This window comes from Larus michahellis, chromosome 3, assembly GCF_964199755.1.
Source record: "Larus michahellis chromosome 3, bLarMic1.1, whole genome shotgun sequence".
NCBI lineage: Eukaryota > Metazoa > Chordata > Aves > Charadriiformes > Laridae > Larus > Larus michahellis.
Window position 1 is genome coordinate 104350614 of NC_133898.1, and position 22100 is coordinate 104372713.

The following is a 22100-nucleotide window of genomic DNA, read 5'->3' on the forward strand; positions in this document are numbered from 1 at the left end:
GCTTGTTTCCCAACTTTGGTTGGTTAACTAAAATCAAGAATTTAATTTTGAACAAGTGATTGTAAAATTTAATGTGAAGAATGTAATGCTGTTTTGCAGGAAGCTAGTGTAGAATTGGCACAACATAAGAAGGATCTGGAAGTTTTGCAGCAGCTTCTTGAAGAACTTTCATTCCATGCTCTTCCTGGAGATAAAGCATTGGTATTAGAAAAAGTAAATGCTTTGTCAAAGAAATTCAGAGAGGTAGAGGAGACTGTAAAGGAAAAGTAAGTTGAACAATAAAAGTGCTTCCCCCTTGGCTAATAACAGTGTAAATGTTATGGTGATTATTATCTTCTTGCATGCAATCTCAAGGGATTGCAGTTAACCACTGCAGAGAGTGGTTTTTTTATTAAAAAAAAAAAAAAAAAAAGAGATTCTATTTGGAAATGCCTCTGCAGTTAGTCTGATGCCTCTGTAGTTAAGTTTCTCCGGTTCAAGAGCTATAATGTTGCCTGTAAAGACAAGTAACTCTTCAAATTTTGTGACATTCACAGGAGTCTTGTTAGTTCTAAGAAAACCATACTTCTCCCCTTCTCTGATAGAATATAAATTGCTGCTTTTGCAAATTGCTTTAGAGAACTGTGTGGAATCAGGCTGCAAAGGAAAACTGGAGAAATTATTACAGCTTCCATATAAATTACCTGTAAAGCAAGAGTAAATTTTCCACATTCTGCTCATATCCATAATATTAGTTTTTGTGACTCTTTGAATTTAGGAATAGCAATACCAAATTGATACTATCTGTTGGTTTAATTATCAGAAGGAATACTGACATTCAGTACTCAGTTTCTTTTGTTGTCTTTACTTGTCTAGAGAAGAGGATGTATCATCTTGTCAGAAACAAATGGATGCTTTTGAGCTCCTTGTAGAATCATTAAAGAAATGGATAAAAGAGACAACAGAACGAATTCCAGCAGCGCAACCCTCTCTGAATACAGAGGAGTTAAAGAAACCTTTGGAGGATACATTGGTAAGACATTGTAGATGAGAAATGAAACACTGCCAAAGGAAATAGGGTATCTATTAGTAACATAAAAGTACAGACTTAAGGGGTAAGCAGTCACAGTCTGCATTTTCACTCCTATTTTCTGAGCATGTTTGGATATACTGCAGGGGATTCCCAAGTAGCAAGGCTATTCCTTTCTCTACACTAAATCTTTTCAGTCTGATACCAGTTTTGTAATGAATAAATTACTGTTTTTCTTAACCAGAATTTAAAAGATGAATGGACATTAAAAGCACCTGAACTGCAGAAAATGAATAGCAGAGGAACATTGCTGTGTAATCTAATTACCGCTGTGACTTCTCCTGCGAAAGTGAGAGCAGTTGCAAAATCAGGTATGCATTTGTATAATCAGGTGAGCCTGACATTTCAGGAGTTTTTAAAACTTTTAAAACTAAAATATTTCACCCTTGGATTAGCTTTCTGAATATTATGTCTTGTGAGAAGTTGGTTAGCCATGTCTGTTCCTGTGACTGTCATTTAAACTAACTGCTGTAGTAATTCAGTACACATCCTGATTGCTTTACACTGCCAAAATATCATAAAAGCACTTTCATGTAAATGATTAACAGGTCCTAAAGCTGTTACTTCAGTATGTAATTCCCCGATAATGAACAAAATGGACAGCATCAGTTGCCTTCACCTCATCCCAGAAAAGTTCTGACAATGACAAACTGACTTATTCTGATCCATGTTCAGTGCTTCACATATCCACCAAGTCTGGAAGTAGGACAAATACAAACCCTTCTTTTGCAAACCATGTTGTACCTGCACACCTTTGCTGTCACAGAGAGACCTCTTTCGCAGCCACAAGGCTATTTTGTGTGATCCCAAACAAACACATAAAGATTTTTAGAGTCATAGAGTTTTTGTTAGATAAGGGCATGGTTTATCTAAAAATTGAGCCTAGGTGAACATTATCATCCCAATATGATAGCATGATTAATCCTAGTCAGTATTTTAGTTGAAACAACAGCACGGAAGGGAAGCAGCCCCATATCCCAGCATGACTTTCTTGGGCCAAAATGTGTTTCCAGTCTGGAGCTTCAGCTAAACCCTTTCTACCGATAATATGATTTTAAAGACAGCAAATCTATTTCCCTGATTTTCTGCACTCTAGTGTTTAAATTTTAATTTGTTTTACAGAAACCAAGCCATAGTTCAAGGCATGTGGTACCAAGGGTGTTTTAATGGCCATAAGCATCAGTCAGTTCTTGAATTTATTTCCAGAACTAGTCAGTTCAAGTGTGTTGGCCTTCACTAATCATCTGCAAAGGACTGGGAGGGTGAGGACTGCCAGAGGATACAGTCTGCCAGAGTAGAGCACTTTCCTTTTCACATCTCTTTGTAGTAGCTGCCTCTGATTTCATTCTTGTTTGAGTTTTAAATAAAAATCTTTCAAAGAACATTTTGGAACCTTACATGGGATATTTGGGATCCTTTCTGTTGCCCCTTTCTCTACTCCTATGCGTCCAAATAGAAAAATAATTAAATAACTAGCATAGAAGAGCAGCTGTAATTCTCCAGACTAGAGTATTCTCCCTCCTAGACAAGAGCTGTACTGTGTATCACTTAATCACAGTTATAAATACCAGAGTCCGGCTAATAGACCATGAAGATTTATAAGGCTCTGGCTGGGGCCTGTGACTTCTCTTATCTGGTCTATTTTCTGTTGCCATCCTCCAGCTGCCACTAATGTGGTCCTCACTGTCCAGCTGGTACTGTGGGGTGGATGCATAGCCTTTTCCAAGGCAACCGTTAATCTTTCTCTGTTAATTGCTCATCTGGGAATACATATGTGCAGGAGAGCGGGAAGTGATTCTCCTTGGAGTTCTCTGTGGCTTGACCGTGTGCCCCAGCTCTGTGGTCTGACAGCCTTTTACAAAGCCCATGTAGCCCTGCTTCCAGGGGCTTTGAAATGATTTTTAATTAGTAGGGCTGCCTGGGTGAGTGGCTGCCTCCGAGTGGCAGTAAGGACTCCACGTTGCAATCCCTGTCATGGGGCATGTGCTCAATGCGACAAGATAGGGAGGGATTCATCCAGTCAGTATCAAAAGCTTGTTGTGCAGAGGTAAGGTGCTGCTTATAATCATAGAATCATACAATCATTTACGTTGGAAAAAAACCCATAAGATCGTCGAGGCCAACCGGTAAGAGAGTCTCAGCGTTTGCCAGCCAGCCCTCTTCCCGGCCATACCCAGGCATGGCTGGGTTAAAACCATGTCCTCAGTAGGCAGCAGGGAACAGGTTCCTTTTTGGGGAGGAAGGAAGTGATGTTAACCATATGGATGTGAGTAGGCCTCACAGCTGGGCATAGACCTTTGTCCACTATAGGCGTTTATTCAGCATAGCGTTGAGAGCAGTAGGGCTGCTTATACGTCATGCCTATGTGCATACTTATACGTGCATCCATGCGCACACCCACTCGCTATGCGTATGCTCTGCATATATGGTACCGCTTATGGTACTAGCAGACTGGAGCAGCTTAAAACATAAACCAACCTAAAATATATAAACCAGTTGAAATAAAATATTTGCTAGTACAAAGTTAGCATTCAGATGCTTCTTTAATATTATAATGAGAGCTATGTATTGTGTTGTTTTGAAGAGGAAATGCGGTGCTGGGTTTTTGACAAGCATGGAACTTGGTCTCTCTTGATTCACAGGTGGCACAATGTTAAATGGTGAAGGAGCTCCAGGGACTCAGGATTTCCTGAAAAACAAAGGTCAGTAAAAATTTTAGGAAGTGATAAAAAAATGCACTTGCCAATTACTGTTAAATATGTAAGTATTTTTAAGATTTTGTATATAAATCTGCTTGTAGCAATCACTACTAGACTGAAATGTCACATCACCATCACGTAAGGAAACTATATGGACTAGGACGTGATACTAAAAGTAATTGTAAAAATACCTACCTTCAGTATTTTCTTTGAAGACAGATCAAATTTGGCTGTGTTTTCTGAATCAGTATGTGCTTCCATAAATGTATACAGGGATAGCTATTTTAATATAATGCATGGCTTTTGAGAAAATTTTAACACCTGCGTGTGCAGTTTAAAACTTTTTAACACTCACCAGCATTTACAAAACACACATACACAAACATACGTATACAAAGACACCCATTTTACATACATTTATATCACTGTATGTCACCAACCCCTTTACAGAAACAAAGGAGCTTACCTAGGCACTTTATATGTGCTTCTGGATAGCCATTTACCATGTCCCAAGTCTGCAGTGTCTGTTCTCCTAAACTACCGTCTCCCTAGCACACAGTCTGCCTGCCATGGTCTCTCAGTGATAAAACACATTTATAATTGTACATGAATGTAAGCAAAATATTATTGCAGTATTGTTAGGCTGTCATATAAGTAACTGAACTGTAGTCTAGTATGTTGAACTTTTTATCATGGAATTGTTGCTTAAAATATGAAAATAACAATGGGTAGAAAGATTGTAAGGTATTTGTGTACCTGTATATTTTAAAGCAATGATTTCTGTGAAATAAGAGGCTCTTGCAAATAGGAACTTAGATTAGGCTGTTCAGATGTAGTCTTACCACATTTAGAGGGAACTAGAAATAACTCTGAACGTGTTCAGCAACTTCTTATTTGGGGGACTATTAGCTATTGTAACTCAGAGTACTGTTTTGAAGTTCTTGAAGTCTCAGTATTGTTTGAAGCGCTTGTAACCTCTGACATGGGCTTTGTGCATCTCTCCTTTTACAGAACTGACAACTGTTCAACAAGCTATGTCTGATGTGAATCACAGTTACGAAGATTTGGGAGTTTTATTGAAGGAAAAGATTTCAGAACTAGAAAGCATGCTTTCAAAAATGCAGAATATTCAGGAAGAATCGACCTCAATGATGCAGTGGTTGCAAAAAATGGACAAAACTGCATCAGATTGGGAAGCTGCTCCAACCGATAGTGAAGCGGTTAAAGCCCAAGTTGAGCAACATAAGGTACTTTGTGCCTGAAAAAAAATACTCTTTTCTTCCAGTTATTGGGCAAATTCTATTTGAACAACTGGTATCTCAGCCTAGTGTAATGTTGCAGAGAGTATTTAAGTGATCCCAGTAAGTGCGTCAGTCAGGCTTAGAGCAAATCTGGTAACCTGTGTCAGTGGAGTAAAAGGAGCAGTGTGTCAGAGAGAAGGAGTTGCGCAGGTCAGAAAATAATGATTTTGGTGGCCAGTTTAAATAGGTGAGGCTCTATTGATTATGCAATAAACTACTTTGATCTCCCTAGTGGTTTAGAGATATATACTGGATTGCTTATAAGATATGAAGGGCTGTATCTATCCAAAAGCTGTTTCTGCAGCTGCTGGTTCACTGACACTCCACAGACCTCCCGGTCTCTGCAGCTGCAGCGGCTTACGCTTATTCCAAGGCAGTGTTTCTCTTCAGAGCCATGTCATGCTTGTTAAGTTATATAGCTGCACAACAGTCTCCTCCCCGCTTTTAAATTGGTATGAGAAAAACACTGAATCAGCAGTAAGCTTCTGTCCTGTTTCAGCATCGGAGACGTATGCTTCTCTAGCAATCAAAGACAATATTTACACATTTACACATGTAAAGGTTCATTTATGAAGGGAAATGTATGGGTAGGGAAAACTCTTTCCTTGCCTGTGATTGTGGGTAACAAGGACAGAATTTGATTCAGCTGAGGTACTTTTACATTTGGCGGGTCACCCTTAAAAGCCTGAACAGCTACTAACTTCCCTGAGACTTGGATAACATTCAATCCTAAAACTCAGGCTACGTGTGGAAGAAAACTAGCTCCTTACTTTTTAACAGAGAATGTGCAAAGGTAACATGACTATCTTATGCCCAGTGTAGTAAGAGAACAGTGTTAACAGCTAAGAGTAAAACTGAGCAAGTGCTCAGGCAAGAGTCATCTTTCTGATGCAGTTGGACCTTTTACTAAAAGTTCTAAATCAAGCACAGGTTTGTTCCATGTTTATTTTAGTGGTTTTGGATAATCAAAATGCAGTTCCACGGGGCAAGCTTTGTTACTTAAGAATATTCATAGAAGAGCCCTTTGCCAGGCATAAGAACTGTTCACTTCTATCTGTAAGAACAGCATGAATTAGGAATTGCTGGGGCATCTCAGTCTCCTGCTAGGTCTACACTTTATGCTATGGTGCTCTTTAAACTGTAGTTCTAGATGGTGTACAAGAAGCAGTCTATCCGTGATCGCAGGGCTTCCACTGAGGTAGACGAGGCTACAGCACACTCCTCTCTGTTGGTGCTTGCTGGGGTGTTTCTGCTGTGAACTCTGCTGTGCCTTAGTCAGTTTGCCTTCTGTACAAGAACAGGTTCCAAGTGGATGTGAATATGATGGGACCTAGTGGATCTCATTTATCTGAATTCTTCTAGTTCTGTCACTTGTTCAAATTAAACAATTGTTATTAATATATTTTCAATCTGGCGGGTTATGTCTTCTGAAAAAATTGACCAGCAACATATGCCGTTATAAAGCGTTTTGAAATTCATAGCAGAAAAGTAGTATACAAGTGCTAGATATTTATTGTTTATCTTCATGCTTGGCATCTCAGTATTGGACTTCAAACTCAGATTTTACTGTTCTTCTTAGTTTCTCATTTACTTATTTTATCACTTGAATTTGCAGCTTTTTGAAACTGAATTAAAGCAAAGTGCGAATAAAGTGCAGGAACTAAAGGACAAAGTGACAGAGCTGTTGGAGAAGAACCCCGACTCTCCTGAGGCACCCAAGTGGAGACAAACGTTGGATAAAATAGGTACTTCAGTAAAGCTGTATTGTAGCTCAGACTGATTTGGAAATTGTTTTATTACGAGCTTTTTTAATGTATTAGAAATCACTAGTATTCATCATATCTTGCTCCCTCATGCCCCTTAGATTCTGTGGAAAAAACTCCCTTTACAAGAGTGTAGATCTGGAGTAATTCCACTGATGTCCATGGGCTTTGAATTTGTATGAGTGCAACTGAGAGAGGCCTCAGTTTGACTCCCTGTTTGAGAGGGCTTCATCTTTTTCAAACAGTGTGTGGCTAAAACTTGACTGGTCAGTTATTGCTTCAGATACATATGATGTTCTTACAAAATAGAACAAATTAAGTTAACTCTAATTTCATGGAAACAACACTTTGAGTTCTTCATGCCTTTTTCCTCTGCACTAGTGGCTTTTGTCGTTGGTTTTGATGGCTTTTTGCCATTTTGTAAAATTCATTCCATAAATTTTGCCCAAAAAAATATGGAAATGACCATGTTTGGACAATGGATTTTGAGATACTGCAATGCGTGTGAGCTTTTAAAAATTCTTCTTAGGTTTGTCATATTTTGGATAAATCATACGTCAGTCTTGTTTCATCCTGATAGGCATTTCTGTAGCTACACCATAAAAATGTTAAAGCTAAGATTTTTTTCCAATCTGTCCTGTTTGTAAGTGAAACTCTGAAAAGTTTAAGTAGCAGGTAAGGCCTCCAAGAGAACTTGAGTAGTGTTGAATGGGAATTGATACAGAATGAGCAGAGGTCAAAGGCAGTGAAGTGGCAAAAGAAACAGAAAAATCACAGATGAAATTCAGGGAGACAAAGAGTTAGCGAAATATCAGAGCTGACTGAGCAAGCACTGTCAGTATCACTGAGAGAAGCGGGAAGTTACAAGACAGTAAGACTCAGTGGCTGCTCTGGAAGCCACTTTCTGCAAGGGTAAGAGACCATAGCTTGGCCTAGGTGTGAAGCTAAGCTCACAGAGCACTTTTGAAATACCTGTGTACGGAAGTATTCGCATTGCCTGTCATTAGGTGCCTGGTTTAGATGTTTAAATGAGACAGTTAATCCCCACAGGCTCCTAATACAGATGTTTGAAAGAGGTGTGCTCCTTCAGAGGGCTGTTCAGAGTAGGAGGCTAAGTTGGGATTTCTGCTCACCCTTGGAAAAGTGTCTCTTTTTACTGAATAAGCAGGAAGATTTCTATCTATGTCTATCTAAATCAGGCGCCTAAGTTATAACTGAGTACAGCCCTTTAGCTTTTATGTCATTTGAGAGTGAAGCTTAAATTTGGTGGTATTTCACTTACTAGTACTCTAATCCCATTTTATTACATGTTGTATATTCATTGCTCTAAAAATTCTGCACGTGGCTGTGCTAAACTGCAGACGTTCATCCAAGTGTATATGAATCTGGCTGTTAAAAGATGTATCTGCCGAGTCACTGCAATAAGGCATCTGGAGTTAATCAGCAAGAAGCCTTATTAGAGAGCTCTGTTTATGTTTCATATATAGTCTGCTGTCTGACAGCCCATCTGCTAGAACGTGCATGCAATATGTTAACATTATCATTGTTAGATTCCAAATGGAAATACCTCAGTCAAGTTACAGCTGAAAGACAACAAAAACTGGAGGAATCTTCAAATTACTTGACACAATTCAATACAACAGAAGCTCAATTAAAGCACTGGCTTGTTGAAAAAGAGCTAATGGTCAGCGTGCTGGGACCGCTCTCGATTGATCCTAACATGCTGAATACACAAAAGCAACAGGTTCAGGTGAGTCATGCCAACATGCATCATTGATTTAAGTTTCTTCTGCTTTTTTACTATTAGCAAAGTGCTATTTTGCATTTAGATAGGGTATAGCACAGTTAGTTTGAGCTATTACATATGTTTATCAGCAAATATCAGCTGAAGTCATGCTTGACTACAGTAATTACATGAGAAACATTATCGTAAGAGTAAAGAGAGATCAGAACAGCTAGAGGAAAAAAATGTTGAGATACTGAACCTCTGATACATTTTTGTGTTGACCGTACTGTGGTTTCTCTATAGTCGAAGGAAAATGTTCCTTTGAAGTTTCATTTATTTGAGAGCGTATGTAACATTTTACAGCCAGTCCTCATATACTGTCTCTACTATAGAACTAGCTTTTTGAGATTTTATTCACTTGACTATGCCAGTAGCTAGTAAAATTATGAAGGCAAGTGAAACGCAGTATTGTGACTAGATAATGGGGCCAAGAGTGTGAAAGGGAGAAGAAAAAGTACAATGAAAAAGTGGAGTAGTTTACTTACAGAGCTCCAGCAAACTGCATACAAAAGAAACAAAAGTTAAATCAGAGTTACAGAAACTGGAAATCTTAATTTTAAACATTTCTGTTGCTGCCAGTTATTTTAAGCTGTGATGAGAAATGGCATTTTTATTTTGCAAAATATTATTAAAGCTGGTATATTAATGTTGACTAAAATGAAGTGTTTAAAACACGAACTATGTGAAAATGACTTAATATTGGTTCGTAAGTGCTTCAAAAATCTAGACAGCTGGCATAACACTATAAAGTATCTCTTAACAGTCTTTAAATGTTAAACCTAATTGCAGTCAAAAGAAAGGGTTTGGAATGTTCTGTAAAGTAAAACAATGATATTGGTTCCTTTTTCTACAAGCACTATGACTTACTGTCAAAAAAAAAAATACTGGGAACCACTGATGTAAACTATAAAGGTCTTAAAGTACAAATTCAGTCATTTTGTGAATAATCCAAATATTCTCTGTGCTAAAATACTTAGCAATATTATGTCAGAATACCTCTTCTTTGAAGTTCTAAAGACAAATATTGAAACTGTTGACGCTGCTTGAAACTGAATAGTGATTATTTTACTTGGTATGGTTACTTAATTACTGTAGTATTAACAGAATTCATTCTTTGCTTGTATCTGCTGATTGAATTTCTGTTAGATGATGTGTAAATTAACCTCATTTTTCCTGGTTCTTTGATGTAAATGCTTGGAAACAACACAGTTTATGTGTAGAAGATGCAATTATTTCACCGGCTTTTAAATTCTGAGATGATTACTCAATAAGAGAGCTTAGCTACAACAAATTCTAGAAGAGTTTTGTCAGAAGCACTTTGCTTCTTTTTTTCATGAGGTAAACGCTTCTTAAAATTCCGTTTATTCCCAGATTCTGCTCAAAGAGTTTGACACCAGAAAGCCACAATACGAGCAGTTAACTATGGCTGGTGAAGGGATTCTAAAGAGGCCTGGTGAACATCCACCCTCCCATGAAATAGTGAAAGAGCAACTGGCAGCTGTGGCACAAAAATGGGACAGCCTAACTGGCCAACTGAGGAACAGATGTGACCGAATTGACCAAGCCATTGTGAAAAGCACAGAGTATCAAAGTCTACTCAGAAGTTTGTCTGATAAGCTAAGTGCCTTGGATAGCAAACTAAGCAGCAGCCTGGCTGTGAGCACACAACCTGATGCCGTGAAACAACAACTGGAAATTGCTAGAGAAATTAAGGAGGAAATAGAACGGGAAATGAAGAATGTAAATGCAGCTCAAGCTCTTTGTGAAGAGCTTTCAACGCTGGTTGGAGAAGACTATTTGAAAGCAGAACTTACAAGACAGTTAGATGGCATCTTAAAATCATTTAAGGATATTGAGCAAAAATCAGGTTAGTATTTATATACAGAAAAATAGTAACTAAGGCATAAAGTAAAGCATCATAGTCTCATTTGTCTTTATAGAGATGTTGAGTTAGCTGAGCCTAATGGCAGCTCTCTATTCAGTCCAACCCCTGAACAGTTGTACATTAGAATTTAGGAAAGTCCTCATACCTTGAAAAGGTGAAAACAATACTTGGGATTTCTAGTGAACAGCTTGGGAGAGAATTTGAAGCACAATAGTGGGGGCTGCTTTTCTCACCTCTTCCTTTAGGTGCATCTTCACTGAATTAGAATGCCAAAAGAGGATGCTGTTAGCTACCTAACAGCGTAGGTGCAAAGTGTAAACCCAAAATATCATTTGGCAGTGCACCAGTTAATGGCTTGGTGAAACATGGTGATAACTGTATAAAACTTCCTGTAAAAGAAGGGGGCTGGTAGTCTGCATCTTTCCCTTATCCTGTGAACAACAGAACTGAGCAAGTAATACACTGCAAGCAATATCATACATTGTTCTCCCTAACAGCCTCCGTTTTAGCTTTTTAATTTCCTCTGGTCATGAGGAACTTCAAAGGATCTCCCTGAGAATACATATTGCCTGCAGGCCATCAGTTAGACAATGCTAGGCTAGATTACTTAATACCTGTGATTACAGTTCATAATACCATGAAACACAACTGTGTGTTTTTTACTCCTGAAATCTGCCTCAATGGGATTCATGTAGACACAGATTGGTTAAATTCACCTAATTTGATTCACATCCAAATGCCTTCACTGCTCTGCTGTAGTACAGGCACAACTCTGTCCCTTGCAAGAAACTTGGTTGTCTTCCAGTCAAACACCACACACTAAGGACCATCTTTCCTTTCATTAATATTCATTCATAATAGAATCAATATTAATTATTATGTCTTCACGGAATACTAGCAGGTTCTGATAATGAACCTCTGTGCTGTCTTCTCTTTTGTAGATAACCACGTTCAGCAGCTTCAGTCGGCATATGCCGCTTCTCATCAGTTCCAGCAAATGTCTAAGGACTTCCAGGCCTGGCTAGGCAAAAAGAAAGAAGAGCTGAACCAGGCTCGTCCTGTATCAGCCAAACTTGATGCCTTGCAATCACTAATTGAGGAACAGAAAGATTTTAAGAAGACCATGACTGATCAGATTAGTTCATATGAAAGAATTGTTGCAGAAGGAGAAAGTATCTTACAGAAGACACAAGGAGCTGACAAAGCAGCACTGCAATCCCAAGTTGCCACACTCAGAAATAACTGGGATGAAATGAATAAGCAGGTAAAAGAAAGGCAAGAAAAATTAACAGATTGTCTGGAGAAAGCCCTCAAATACAAGCAGCATGTAGAAAATCTGCAGCCATGGATAGAGAAGTGCCAAAGCAACTTGTGTGAATTAAAAGTCAGCATAAACCCTGTTGAAATAGAGAATTCTATTGTTCGGGTGAGGGCCTGGCAGAAGGACCTGGATAAACACCATGGGATGGTGGAGCTATTAAATAATACTGCTGAAAGTTTGCTCAGTGCAAGTCAAACAGATAAAGAAGTTGTTCAGGAAGAAACTAAGGTGCTGAATCAGAAAGTGAATATGGTCACGGAACAATTACACAGGAAGAGAGAGTGCTTGGAAAATATGGCACAAAGGCTGAAAGAGTTTCAGGAATCATCCAGGGAAACTGAAAAACAGCTTAAAAATGCCAAAGAGCATCTGGAAGCTCAGAACTCACTTGGACCTCAGTCATTCAGTAACAAACACCTGACGATGATGCAGGCCCAGCAGAAAACCTTGCAGGCTTTAAAGCCTCATGTTGATTTAGCAAAAAAGCTTGCCCAAGACCTTGTGGTAGAAGCTTCTGATTCAGCAGGTGTTTCTGACCTTTTGCTCCAAGCCGAATCTTTGGAGCGAGAATACACTGCAGTGAACCAGCAGGTTGAAGATAGGTGCTCGTTCTTAGAGGCAAAACTTCAGGGAATTGGCCATTTCCAAAACAACATCCGAGAGATGTTCTCTCAGTTTGCAGAGTTTGATGATGAACTTGATAGCATGGCTCCAGTGGGGAGAGATCTCGAGGAACTGCAATCACAGAGAGAGGACATAAAATGTTTCCTGAAAAAGCTGGAGGATCTTATAATGAATAATGAAAATGCTAATAAAAACTGTAAAATGATGCTAGCCACAGAAGCTGAAGCCTCTCCTGATCTTGTTGGTATAAAAAGAGACCTGGAAGCTTTAAATAAACAGTGCAACAAGCTACTAGACAGAGCAAAAGCCAGGAAAGATCAAGTGGAGGGTACTATTAGCCGTGTTGAGGAGTTTTACAGTAAGCTAAAAGAATTTTCCAGTCTGCTTGGGAGAGCTGAAGAACATGAAGAGTCACAAGGTCCTGTTGGAATGGAAACAGAGACTATTAATCAGCAGCTGAATACGTTCAAGGTAGGGAGACTTCTTTCTTACTGCCACAAAGTATTTTACCACAATGCAATTTTATTAAATATCATTGTGAAAGGGATTGGTTAAGTGCAGACCTTGGAGAAGTCTTGTTTCAGAGCAGTTGGTTCTACCTGCATGCTTTTTATCTGTGTTAAATGGGATATCCTCTCGGGCTCCAGAGAAGTTTTGCTTTGCTACGGCTTGGCAGACACTGCGAACTTTGTGTCCCAACTCACAGTTCCGGCAGCCCAGTTCCCTCTTCACCTCTGTTCTCTACCTGGTTTCCTCATGTGATCCATCTGTTTTTTCTGGTTTTCAGAACTGCATATTGTCTTTATTCTGATGTCCATGTATTACACAAAATTTCTTCTTCACTGTGGTGTGAGACTCCAGTGTTGAAATACCAGCCCATATTCACTTTGCTCATCTGATTAGCTTGATTTTTTTCACATGGGCATAGGTTTCAGCATATGTAGGTTTAAGACCGTACCTTTTGCCATTTTCTGTTCTGATACACCGGACGGTTTTACCTCACTGAATCCCACCCTTACCTAGAAATATCCTAGTAAGAACAATTCAGGTAAAATAAGCCTCCTTTTATGTTGAGAGTTTACTTTAGGATCCTTATCCAAAATGCACTTTGTAGCTTCTGTGCATAGCTTTTTTAATACGCCAATTAGAAATCCTTGTCCAGCTCAAAAGAATGCATTGCAGTGATAGTGGGTGTTAATTATGCTTTGGTGCTGAAACGAAGTACAGATATTTGCTTGTTTTAGGTTACAATAAATGAATTTCCAGTGCTCGCTGGAAAGATTTATAAGTCCTACAAATGTAAGCAGTGTTTGAAAAAGATCATAAATCTCCTAATAGCTGTGTAGTAGCACTAAATAATCGGTCCTGCTTTAGTTTCATTTCAGTCTAGTACTGATTCAAATGTTTGTATGACTTGTATGTTAGTTCACAGTTAATCATAAAAACAAACCTTCATAACAGGACTTGATAAACCATGCTGTTAAAAGATGACCTTGGAAAAAAAGTCATTACATGCTTGGCCCAACAGAGGGTGCATTTTGCTCGTTTAAACTAACCTGTATTAGAAAGGAAAACTGAAACGGAAAACTTAAATGTGGGAATTTCAGATGCAAATTACTGTGAGTTTTGATGATCTTTCAAAATGCATAAATAGAGACAAAAATCTTGAACAAATAGTTACATTATGAGGAGATTCCATTAGACTGGGAGGATTAGAATTGTATGCCAGTGTGTCCTAACAAGTCTATCTCAATGTAAAAGAGAAACAAATGGCTTTTGTTTGTATATGGTTAGTAAAACACTTTGGATATCGGAAAATAGCAAAAGCTTTTGCTTACGCTGACTGTACAGGATGTCAGTTGTAGCCAATTTTTGATCTCTGATTTTACCACATTTCTTGCGTTTTCAAACATTAGGTGCAGCTTCAGGTCTTCGTTACTCTCTCTATATATACACAGATATATATCTTTTTTTGGCTAGAAAGAACAATGCTTTTAGGGAGCAGCAGTCTGATGAGCCAACAGTAGAAGAATCCAGTTGCTTGTGCGTTGTCTCGTTGTTGTACTTCATCAGGGCGTTGGATGAGACATGGCAATTGTACAGTGCAGGAGTGAGGGGCTTTTCTGGTCCATGCAGACCTGTGGGGCGATAGTGTCCAAAGAGCTTGTATAGTAAAAAGGCTAAAAGACCTGGAGAGGCATAAGGGAGAACAGTGATAGCAGCATATTTATATCCAGATGTCTACTCCAGGATTGTATTTATATTAGGTATAATTATAAGCTTAGAAGTGTGTTTTGCTCGAAGCAACTATTTTAGGCCATGCTTTTGCTTATGAGTGAAAACACAATGCCCTTAAACAGGAGGTGAAAAACAATGAAAAGGTGAAGGGCTTGTTTAAATAAGTAAAGAGCAAATGCAGGAATGAAGAAGCAGAGTGGGGAGCCTTTGGAGGAAGGAAATAGGAAGATCATAATGGGAAATTTTACTAGGTGAGGATGGTAGGTAGCAAAGAGGTACTGATAGGAGGAGGATCAGGATCAACGATTACTCATCTAATACTTGGTGTGAGTGCTACTGGGGCACAGCAAAATTACAGTGGGTAATGTACCTCTTGGTACATTTTACCCTTCCAGACAGCAATTTTACCTGAGGCAGCAAACTGTAGGGAGAACGGCTCCCACAGATCCTGCTCCACTCCCGGTGTATTTGCTCACATGTTTGTGCACGTACGCAAACACACACAACCTGACAATGTGGCTGTGGCTGCAAAACCACAGTCTGGCTCCTTACAGCTTTAGCTTCTGTGGTCAAGTACAATCAGCTTCTATTCCTCAAGAGTAAAGCAAGAGAGTTGTTCTTTGGTAGATAGATTTATTCACATGAAATCTTCAGTCTCTTCAGGGAAGGATCTCGTGTAATGGGCCAGAGGTGATTTTTGTGGTTTGACCAATTTTTATGTACAAAGAGTTAGAGCTTTGTGCGTCTTCTTGGCATGACATTAAAATGCATCGTTACTTAAAAAAAATAAACAGGCTTTGATTTGTATTTTTTTATATCTATATAAAAACATATATACATATTCATACTTGTTTTATTTATATTCCTGCTTTGTAATCTACTTATTCAAGTCAGTATAGAGGTTAAATTGGAAGTACTTAGTGTCAGTGTGAAAATGTATTTATTTACAATGCAGATATAAAATCTGCTTTCTGTAAATGCAGATCTCCAGTGGAGTTAATTTGAAATTAGAACCGTGACTCTCACTTCACAAAGTACTCCAGGAAGAGTACAATCAAATGAAGAATTTGTCTCAATTAATATAAAACACACAAAATTAATTACTAATTAACTCGGTTTTGTTAGACATTTTTTCCCCCAATGTCTGTATGCAATGTATAGATTGTTACTAAAAGGAAATTTGGGTAAATTAGGTCTGTTGAGGTACATTGGGACTGCCACCATTCTTCAAAAGCAGAACACACAAGAACGGTGCACCTGGGCTGAACCGAACGCCCTGGGTTTGGGCAGCAACACAGTGCTAGGATGTTTGTGGTAGGAGCAGTGTTTGCAGCTAGTTTCTCTCTGAAATAAAGAAAGAAAAAACCCAGAAGTTGAATTATTTTACTTCTTGAAACTTTTGCACAATTCTTTCTGCTGCCATTAAAAGGCATGCTTCTTACTAAAACCAACATGGCACTGTTAACAGCTTTCATCAGTATATGGTTCATTGGATTTTTGCTTTTATTTTTGGAACAAAAGTAGATGTAGTTGTTAGAGGTTGCCTTCTAATTGGACTTCATGGGAATTTTTAGCTAGCCTGGGTATTCCTGCCAATGAGCTTGAACTAAGATTTTAATTGGCTTATGTTAGTTGTGTAGAGGGTGTTTGTCCTCTGATTTTCATTTGAAGGCAGATAATGTTGAAAGAATAATCAGGTTCCTTTTTATGCTCAATAAGAAACTAAAAGTGTTGCATTTCCCATGCACTGGTTTATAAACCCTAGAATAAGATTTGTAGGGATTTCTTAGTAAACCTTCCTTGGGGGTTTACTATAGTTAGGGTCTGTGTTGAAAAGCAAAGGTAAAACAAGCAACTTTTTTTTGCAGTATTGCATGTGAAAGTGACTGTTGCGTCTATATGAAAGTCTTCAGTAGATATAGTGAAAAAAGGTAAAATACATTTTTTAAATGTTAATAAAATAATTTTGTTGTCGAAGAAATACAGACCAATTTCAGTTATAATACTTCCCCTATAAAATGGTGTGACGGTCTGAATTTAGTAAGGATCTGTTTGGGGTGAGAATCATCACAGATGATGGGACTTCAGAAAATGCTTCTCTCATCTTTACTGTTGTAGTATATATTCTCAACTAGAAAATCCAGAGGTGAGTATCTGTTTGGCATATTTTTAGTATGTTATGGCTGCTCACCATAGAGGAGGAAGAGAGAATTTGTCTCGCACGACTTTAGTATTTTGATGTGTAGCTGACTGTGTATCGAGTAAATCAATAAACAAGAAGTGTGGTGGGTTTGTATTTCTTGCATACAGTGTATCCTCCTGGCTGCTTAATGCGGAAAGCTCCAGCTGATTGTAGTTAATGCCCTATGTTAAGTTTTAGCACTAATTGCCATATGCTGTCCTTAAGCTGAGGTCGGAATTGTCGCTGTAGCTGATGGCTGCTGTCACACAAGCAGCGCAGGTCGCTGCTTCTTAGGAGTATGGTTTCCTTTGGAGCAGAACACCTTGGTCCAGACAGGTTCTCTTGTCCTCGTGGCGAGTTACCCCAGAGCCTCCCAACCTTCACCTGCATATTATGGGCTACAAGTGGAGGTGTTGAACAGTGTTTAAAAGATGTACATGTCCCAAACCTGAATCTTTGTCCTGTTAGGCTGTTTTTATGCTGCTCTAAGTCTCATTTAAAAAGTCTTCCAAATATAGATACCTTTTCCCAGCATTTTAACGTTTGTTTTGGTGGGAGCGGGGCTTGGCCCTGCCGTTCGCCGGGCGGTGGTTGCCCTGTCGGATGGTGCCAGCCGGAGCTGCTGCCTCAGAGCCAGGAACCAGACTGGAGGGAGTCGAAACTGAATGAGCCTCTCTGCCCTTCCAAGGCCCAAGGACGAGATCACTGAAGACAAGTTTGGGATTTTTTTTTTTTTTTAAAATAACTTCCAATTTAACTTTGCTGTGGAAGCGTCCATTTAAACGACGGCTTTATCGGTCGGGGGTGATGGGGCCGGTGGTTAAAAGCCAGCAGCATGGTCACCAGAGTGTCTCCCGGCGGCTGGCGCGCTGCCGCCTCCCCTCACCTCCCGGCGCCCCGCCTGCCGGCCTCCTCGGCGGGGCCACCGCGGCCAGCGAGCGGCGTGCGGCCGCGCCCCCGCCCCGGGCGGCTCCTCCGGCGGGCTGAGGCGGGCGGCGAGGCCTCCCGCCGCCCCGGGCCGGCCCCGCCCGCCGCACGGCACCGGCACGGCCGTGAGCGAGCAGCGAAGGGGCGGTGGGGGACTTGAGGAGATAAGGAGGAGGAATGGACGGGGGGAGCCCCCCGAGCGGCGCTGCGGGAGCGGGGGGGCCGGGAGCAGATGTTGCCTGAGGGGCGAAGCGGGGCGTTGCTCGGCGCTGGGGGAGCGGGGCGAGCCGGGGAGAGGGACGGCCTCGCCGGGCGGGACGCGCCGGCGCTCGCTGAGGGCGGGGGGGGTTTCCCTCCTCGGCTGCCTCCTTGGCAGCTGCGCTTCAGAAATGAGGAGGAAGGAGCGAGGGCAGCCCGGCAGCTGCTGCTCGTAGTCGGGACCTGCCGAATGTAAACCTGCCGTGCCTTCGGGGTTCGGGGGCACACGCCGCGCCCGCTCTGCTCTGCGGTTGCCTTAAACATCTCTCCAGGTCGGCGGTGGGAGAATCGGACTAAAAACGTTGTGTTTTCCGACTGTCTGCTGGAAGGACGCGTTGGCTTGGCTGCTAGAAAGTGATGTGTTCCTGTGGGACTTGCGGAGGCACCACGGACAAGCCTAGTACCAGAGGAGGATAAGCTGCCTTTCGGATCAAGGTTATTTATAGTTACTGCCAAAAAAAGTAAAGGGCTGGTTTATTATTCTTACTGTTCGGGATTTAACTTATTTCTTCACACACCCCCCAAGATTTTTCTCCGTGCCTTGGCGTGAACCATACACGGCCACTGTGGATTCTTTTTAAGCTGCCGCACCATGTTTTATTTATAAAGGAGATGGGACTCTGCAAACCAGTTAAATGGATTACAGTTGAGCTGTCACCTACAGAAGATAATGTGCTGCCTTCTGTAACACTTTTTCATTTGGAAGGCTTAATCGGGAGATTTCAGATACAGATTCTGACCTGGAAAAATAAGTGAAGCTTTCTGTGGAGTGTTTGAAATATTTGAGCCACTGGTGGATTTTGCTATACTTTGTTTTTCTGTGACATTGGAAGATTTCTGTTACTTTTCTTACTGAAGCACTTTATATTGGGGGGGAGGGCGGGGATAAAACCTCACATCCAGGTAAAGTTGCATTTAAACTGATGCACTGATTATGAATGACCTCAACCACCTCGTAAGTTATGATGTATATTTTGTATCTATGCATCTTACGCTAAGGGCAAGTTTACTATAATTCTTCAGAGTGCTGGTGTTTTTTAAATGTTTCCCCTGTATCCATGAAAACAGAGGTATAGTGGTGTACTTGTGCGAATACTTTCAGGATGGGGAAGCCGCTTAGCAGACCAGACTGTCTACGTCAGAATCCTCCGTGTGTTGGCAAAGGGGAAGAAGATGAAGATCTAAATATTGAGGACTGTTATGTTCCCCAGAGGTCCATCTATGACACTGTGCGGCTGAATGAACAGATCGATTCGGGCTCCAAGGGCAGCCTCTCTTCGAGGCATTTCACGGACCGGACCTTACCCTACAGTCACAGAACACTGGACATCAGCACTTTGTGCTCCAATGGTGCCCTTACCTCTTCCAGTGTTTTTGAGCTCCGAAGCCGTGAAGCTAATAAATTAGATGAAAAAATGATCTTTGATGCTCTCAAACTGAACAGTGATATAATTCGGACAGCTGGATTAGCCAAAGCAAAGTCTCACACAGAAAAGAAGGAGCATAGGCGATCGTGGAGAATGTTTGTTCCGCCCAACTTTTCGGATTACACGAATAAAAGTGAATGCTCCTTTAATGAAACTGCTGATATGTCAGATACAGCTAGATTGGGCAAATGCAAATGGGGTACGAATTCTCTTACCTCGGAAGAGGATGATTCCGGTTTATGCAGCCCTCCAACAGAAAGGGAAGATAAACAAGATACACTGTTAGCAGGGGAACAAGCTCAGATGCAAAGTTTATCTTCTGCAGAAGATATCCATGCAGTAGGTCAGTTCGGACCGTATTTACCAGCAATTTGCAGAGAGCAGCAAACCCCACTGCTTGCAAGCAGTAGTGTCCCTGTCAAAGAAAGCTGCAGATTGGCTTTGCATGACATCTTACCCTCTGGAAAAGTACAACAAAGCAATGCACAGACATGTGAGACCGATGAGGAAGAAATGGGGGGGGAATACTCTCACTTACAAGGTTTCAAAGAGAAAACTCTGTCACATGAAGATCCTCTTCAAAGTGATGGAAGAAGTATTTCCCTCGACAATAATGAAGTGGAAAATGGATATGAAGTTCATGAAAAAATTAAAACACAAGTCACAACAGTAGAGGAGGATTATGTGGATGATGCACATCATGATATAGGTGTCTATTATGCAAATATTGCTGTAAATACTAGCGACTTGGATTTAGCAAAATACGAGATTTTATCTGATACAGAGGAATCCAGTATAGCATGTACAGGCTCAAATGAAGTGACATTTTCTGTTCAACAGCTTCAATTAGATAGTACTGTAGACTGTCCAAAAGCTATCCCAGGGAGAAGTAAAGGCAATATCTGGACTACTGGCATCCAAGAAACCTTGGATACAGTCTGCAATGGCCTATTGTCTAACAAGGTAATTTAAAAAAATCCACATATTTTTGAAATAGTTGTAACACAACCTGAAAGATATTTGCTTAAAGCTTTCTTTAAGTTTTGTTGTCGCAAAAATGTCATTTTTTATTAATTTGTCAGATGCAGCAATCAGTGTAATTTGCATAGCACACACACGTTGTCCAAAATTGGTGAGATGGTCAGTTCAGAAAATGAATGAGGGGCAAATTCGGAGAGGGATGATTACTTCCAGCTGTGTGGGTCAGGGTTATTTATTGCCCAGCTGGTGCCTGTTACTCCCAATGTGGAAGTGCCTCATCCGTGCACCCATGTTGGTGCTGGGTGTCTGCGCAGAGTGTGGTTACAGGCAATGCCATTCAAGGGCAGCTACAGCCCATGTGTTCAGCCCGAGCTGCCTTACTCATCAAGGTATAGGCGACAGTATCAGGTCCTTGTGGTTTCCAAAGCAGGCAGATTAAAGGCTCACCGCCTCTTCTGAAAGCCGACTTTTGCATTTGCGTGCCAGAAAGCAGTTCCGACGTTACAGTAGTATTTTACAAGTGCAGGATCTCGCAGCGCTTTGCGAGTGGCGGATGAGGTAAGAGAGTAAGAAGTGAAGCTTTGTAATAAGGAAAGGGTGTTTGTCGGGTCTGTAATTTTTTTCTTCCCACTGGTTGAAATCTGAGATACTTCAAGCTTTGTTGCTAAGTTGTTCTGGTAAACTTTGGCCTCGGCAATAATTGTAATTTATTTTAAGCTTCTCCCTGCAAAGAATGCACGCGTTTTTAAAGGGCAGATTATGGAGATCAGTCCTCTCTGTGGCAGGATGTTGCTTGCAAAAGATGAGGCTTTATGGCACATAAAAGAAGAATTTGTTATTGATTCTGTGTGGAAATATTATTCTGCCTCCTCCCTACCCTACAGTCAAGAAAAACACAAGCTTTTTCCTTTTTCTGGGAGCAGCCAGCTGGTTCCAGTCTCTCAGTTTTCATGTAACCACAGTCTTAGGGGTTTCAGGGGTTTTTTTTGTCCATAGGAACAAAATTCTCAGGGGTGCTTATTTTATTTTACCCCTCGTGTTTAGTGTAGTTGCTCTAGCTTCTAGATTGACTTGTCAAGCTGGTGGAAGCGTGCTCAGCCACCTGAGGTCTGCTGCTTTAAAAGCAATCACTTGCCACCCTGTGTTTGGTGCAAAAGGGGAGAGTCACTGGTATGTCCAAAGCGATCCCCGCTTTTCAGGATGCTGAGAAAGGTTGCTTTGAATGCACTAAGTGTACACCAAAACTGTTACTGAATGCTGCTATAGAAATAGAAGGATTTCGGGTCAAAAGTTGAGCATTCTTTAGCATTGTTTATTCATTGGTTATTTTTCGCTGGCCTGTGTAATTAATTCAGGGGCTTCAGGCCATTTTCTGATCTCATTGACACTGGTGTTGTGCAGCCTAATGCAGCTGAATACAAATGGAGATTTACATTGCTGTTGCTAATGGTAATAATCTGGCTCTGAAAAAGCTTAAATACCTGGAAGAGTAAAATAAAGCAAACAGAAAACTGCTCAAACTGCTCTTTGGGTACGGTCAAAACCCTGGCAATTTGCAGGAAAATCCCCTTGAATGACAACCCATTCTCCTGGGTGTCCCTGGGGATACTGTTTCAGCAGCATCTGTGGTGCCTCCTCC

The 22100-nt window shown here is 40.6% G+C and overlaps 1 protein-coding gene across 24 annotated transcripts in view; it reads left to right on the plus strand.

Moving 5' to 3' along the window:
- The window catches only part of DST (dystonin), a 312504-nt gene that overhangs the window by 220920 nt on the left and 69484 nt on the right, over window positions 1-22100 (plus strand). For all 24 annotated transcript variants that reach the window (XM_074581579.1, XM_074581580.1, XM_074581578.1 and 21 more), the window contains 9 exons: window positions 100-266; window positions 856-1012; window positions 1254-1380; window positions 3712-3771; window positions 4780-5015; window positions 6685-6814; window positions 8383-8582; window positions 9990-10485; window positions 11445-12919. In XM_074581579.1, the coding sequence (XP_074437680.1) occupies window positions 100-266; window positions 856-1012; window positions 1254-1380; window positions 3712-3771; window positions 4780-5015; window positions 6685-6814; window positions 8383-8582; window positions 9990-10485; window positions 11445-12919 (3048 nt within the window). The remainder of the gene's footprint in view (window positions 1-99; window positions 267-855; window positions 1013-1253; window positions 1381-3711; window positions 3772-4779; window positions 5016-6684; window positions 6815-8382; window positions 8583-9989; window positions 10486-11444; window positions 12920-22100) is intronic.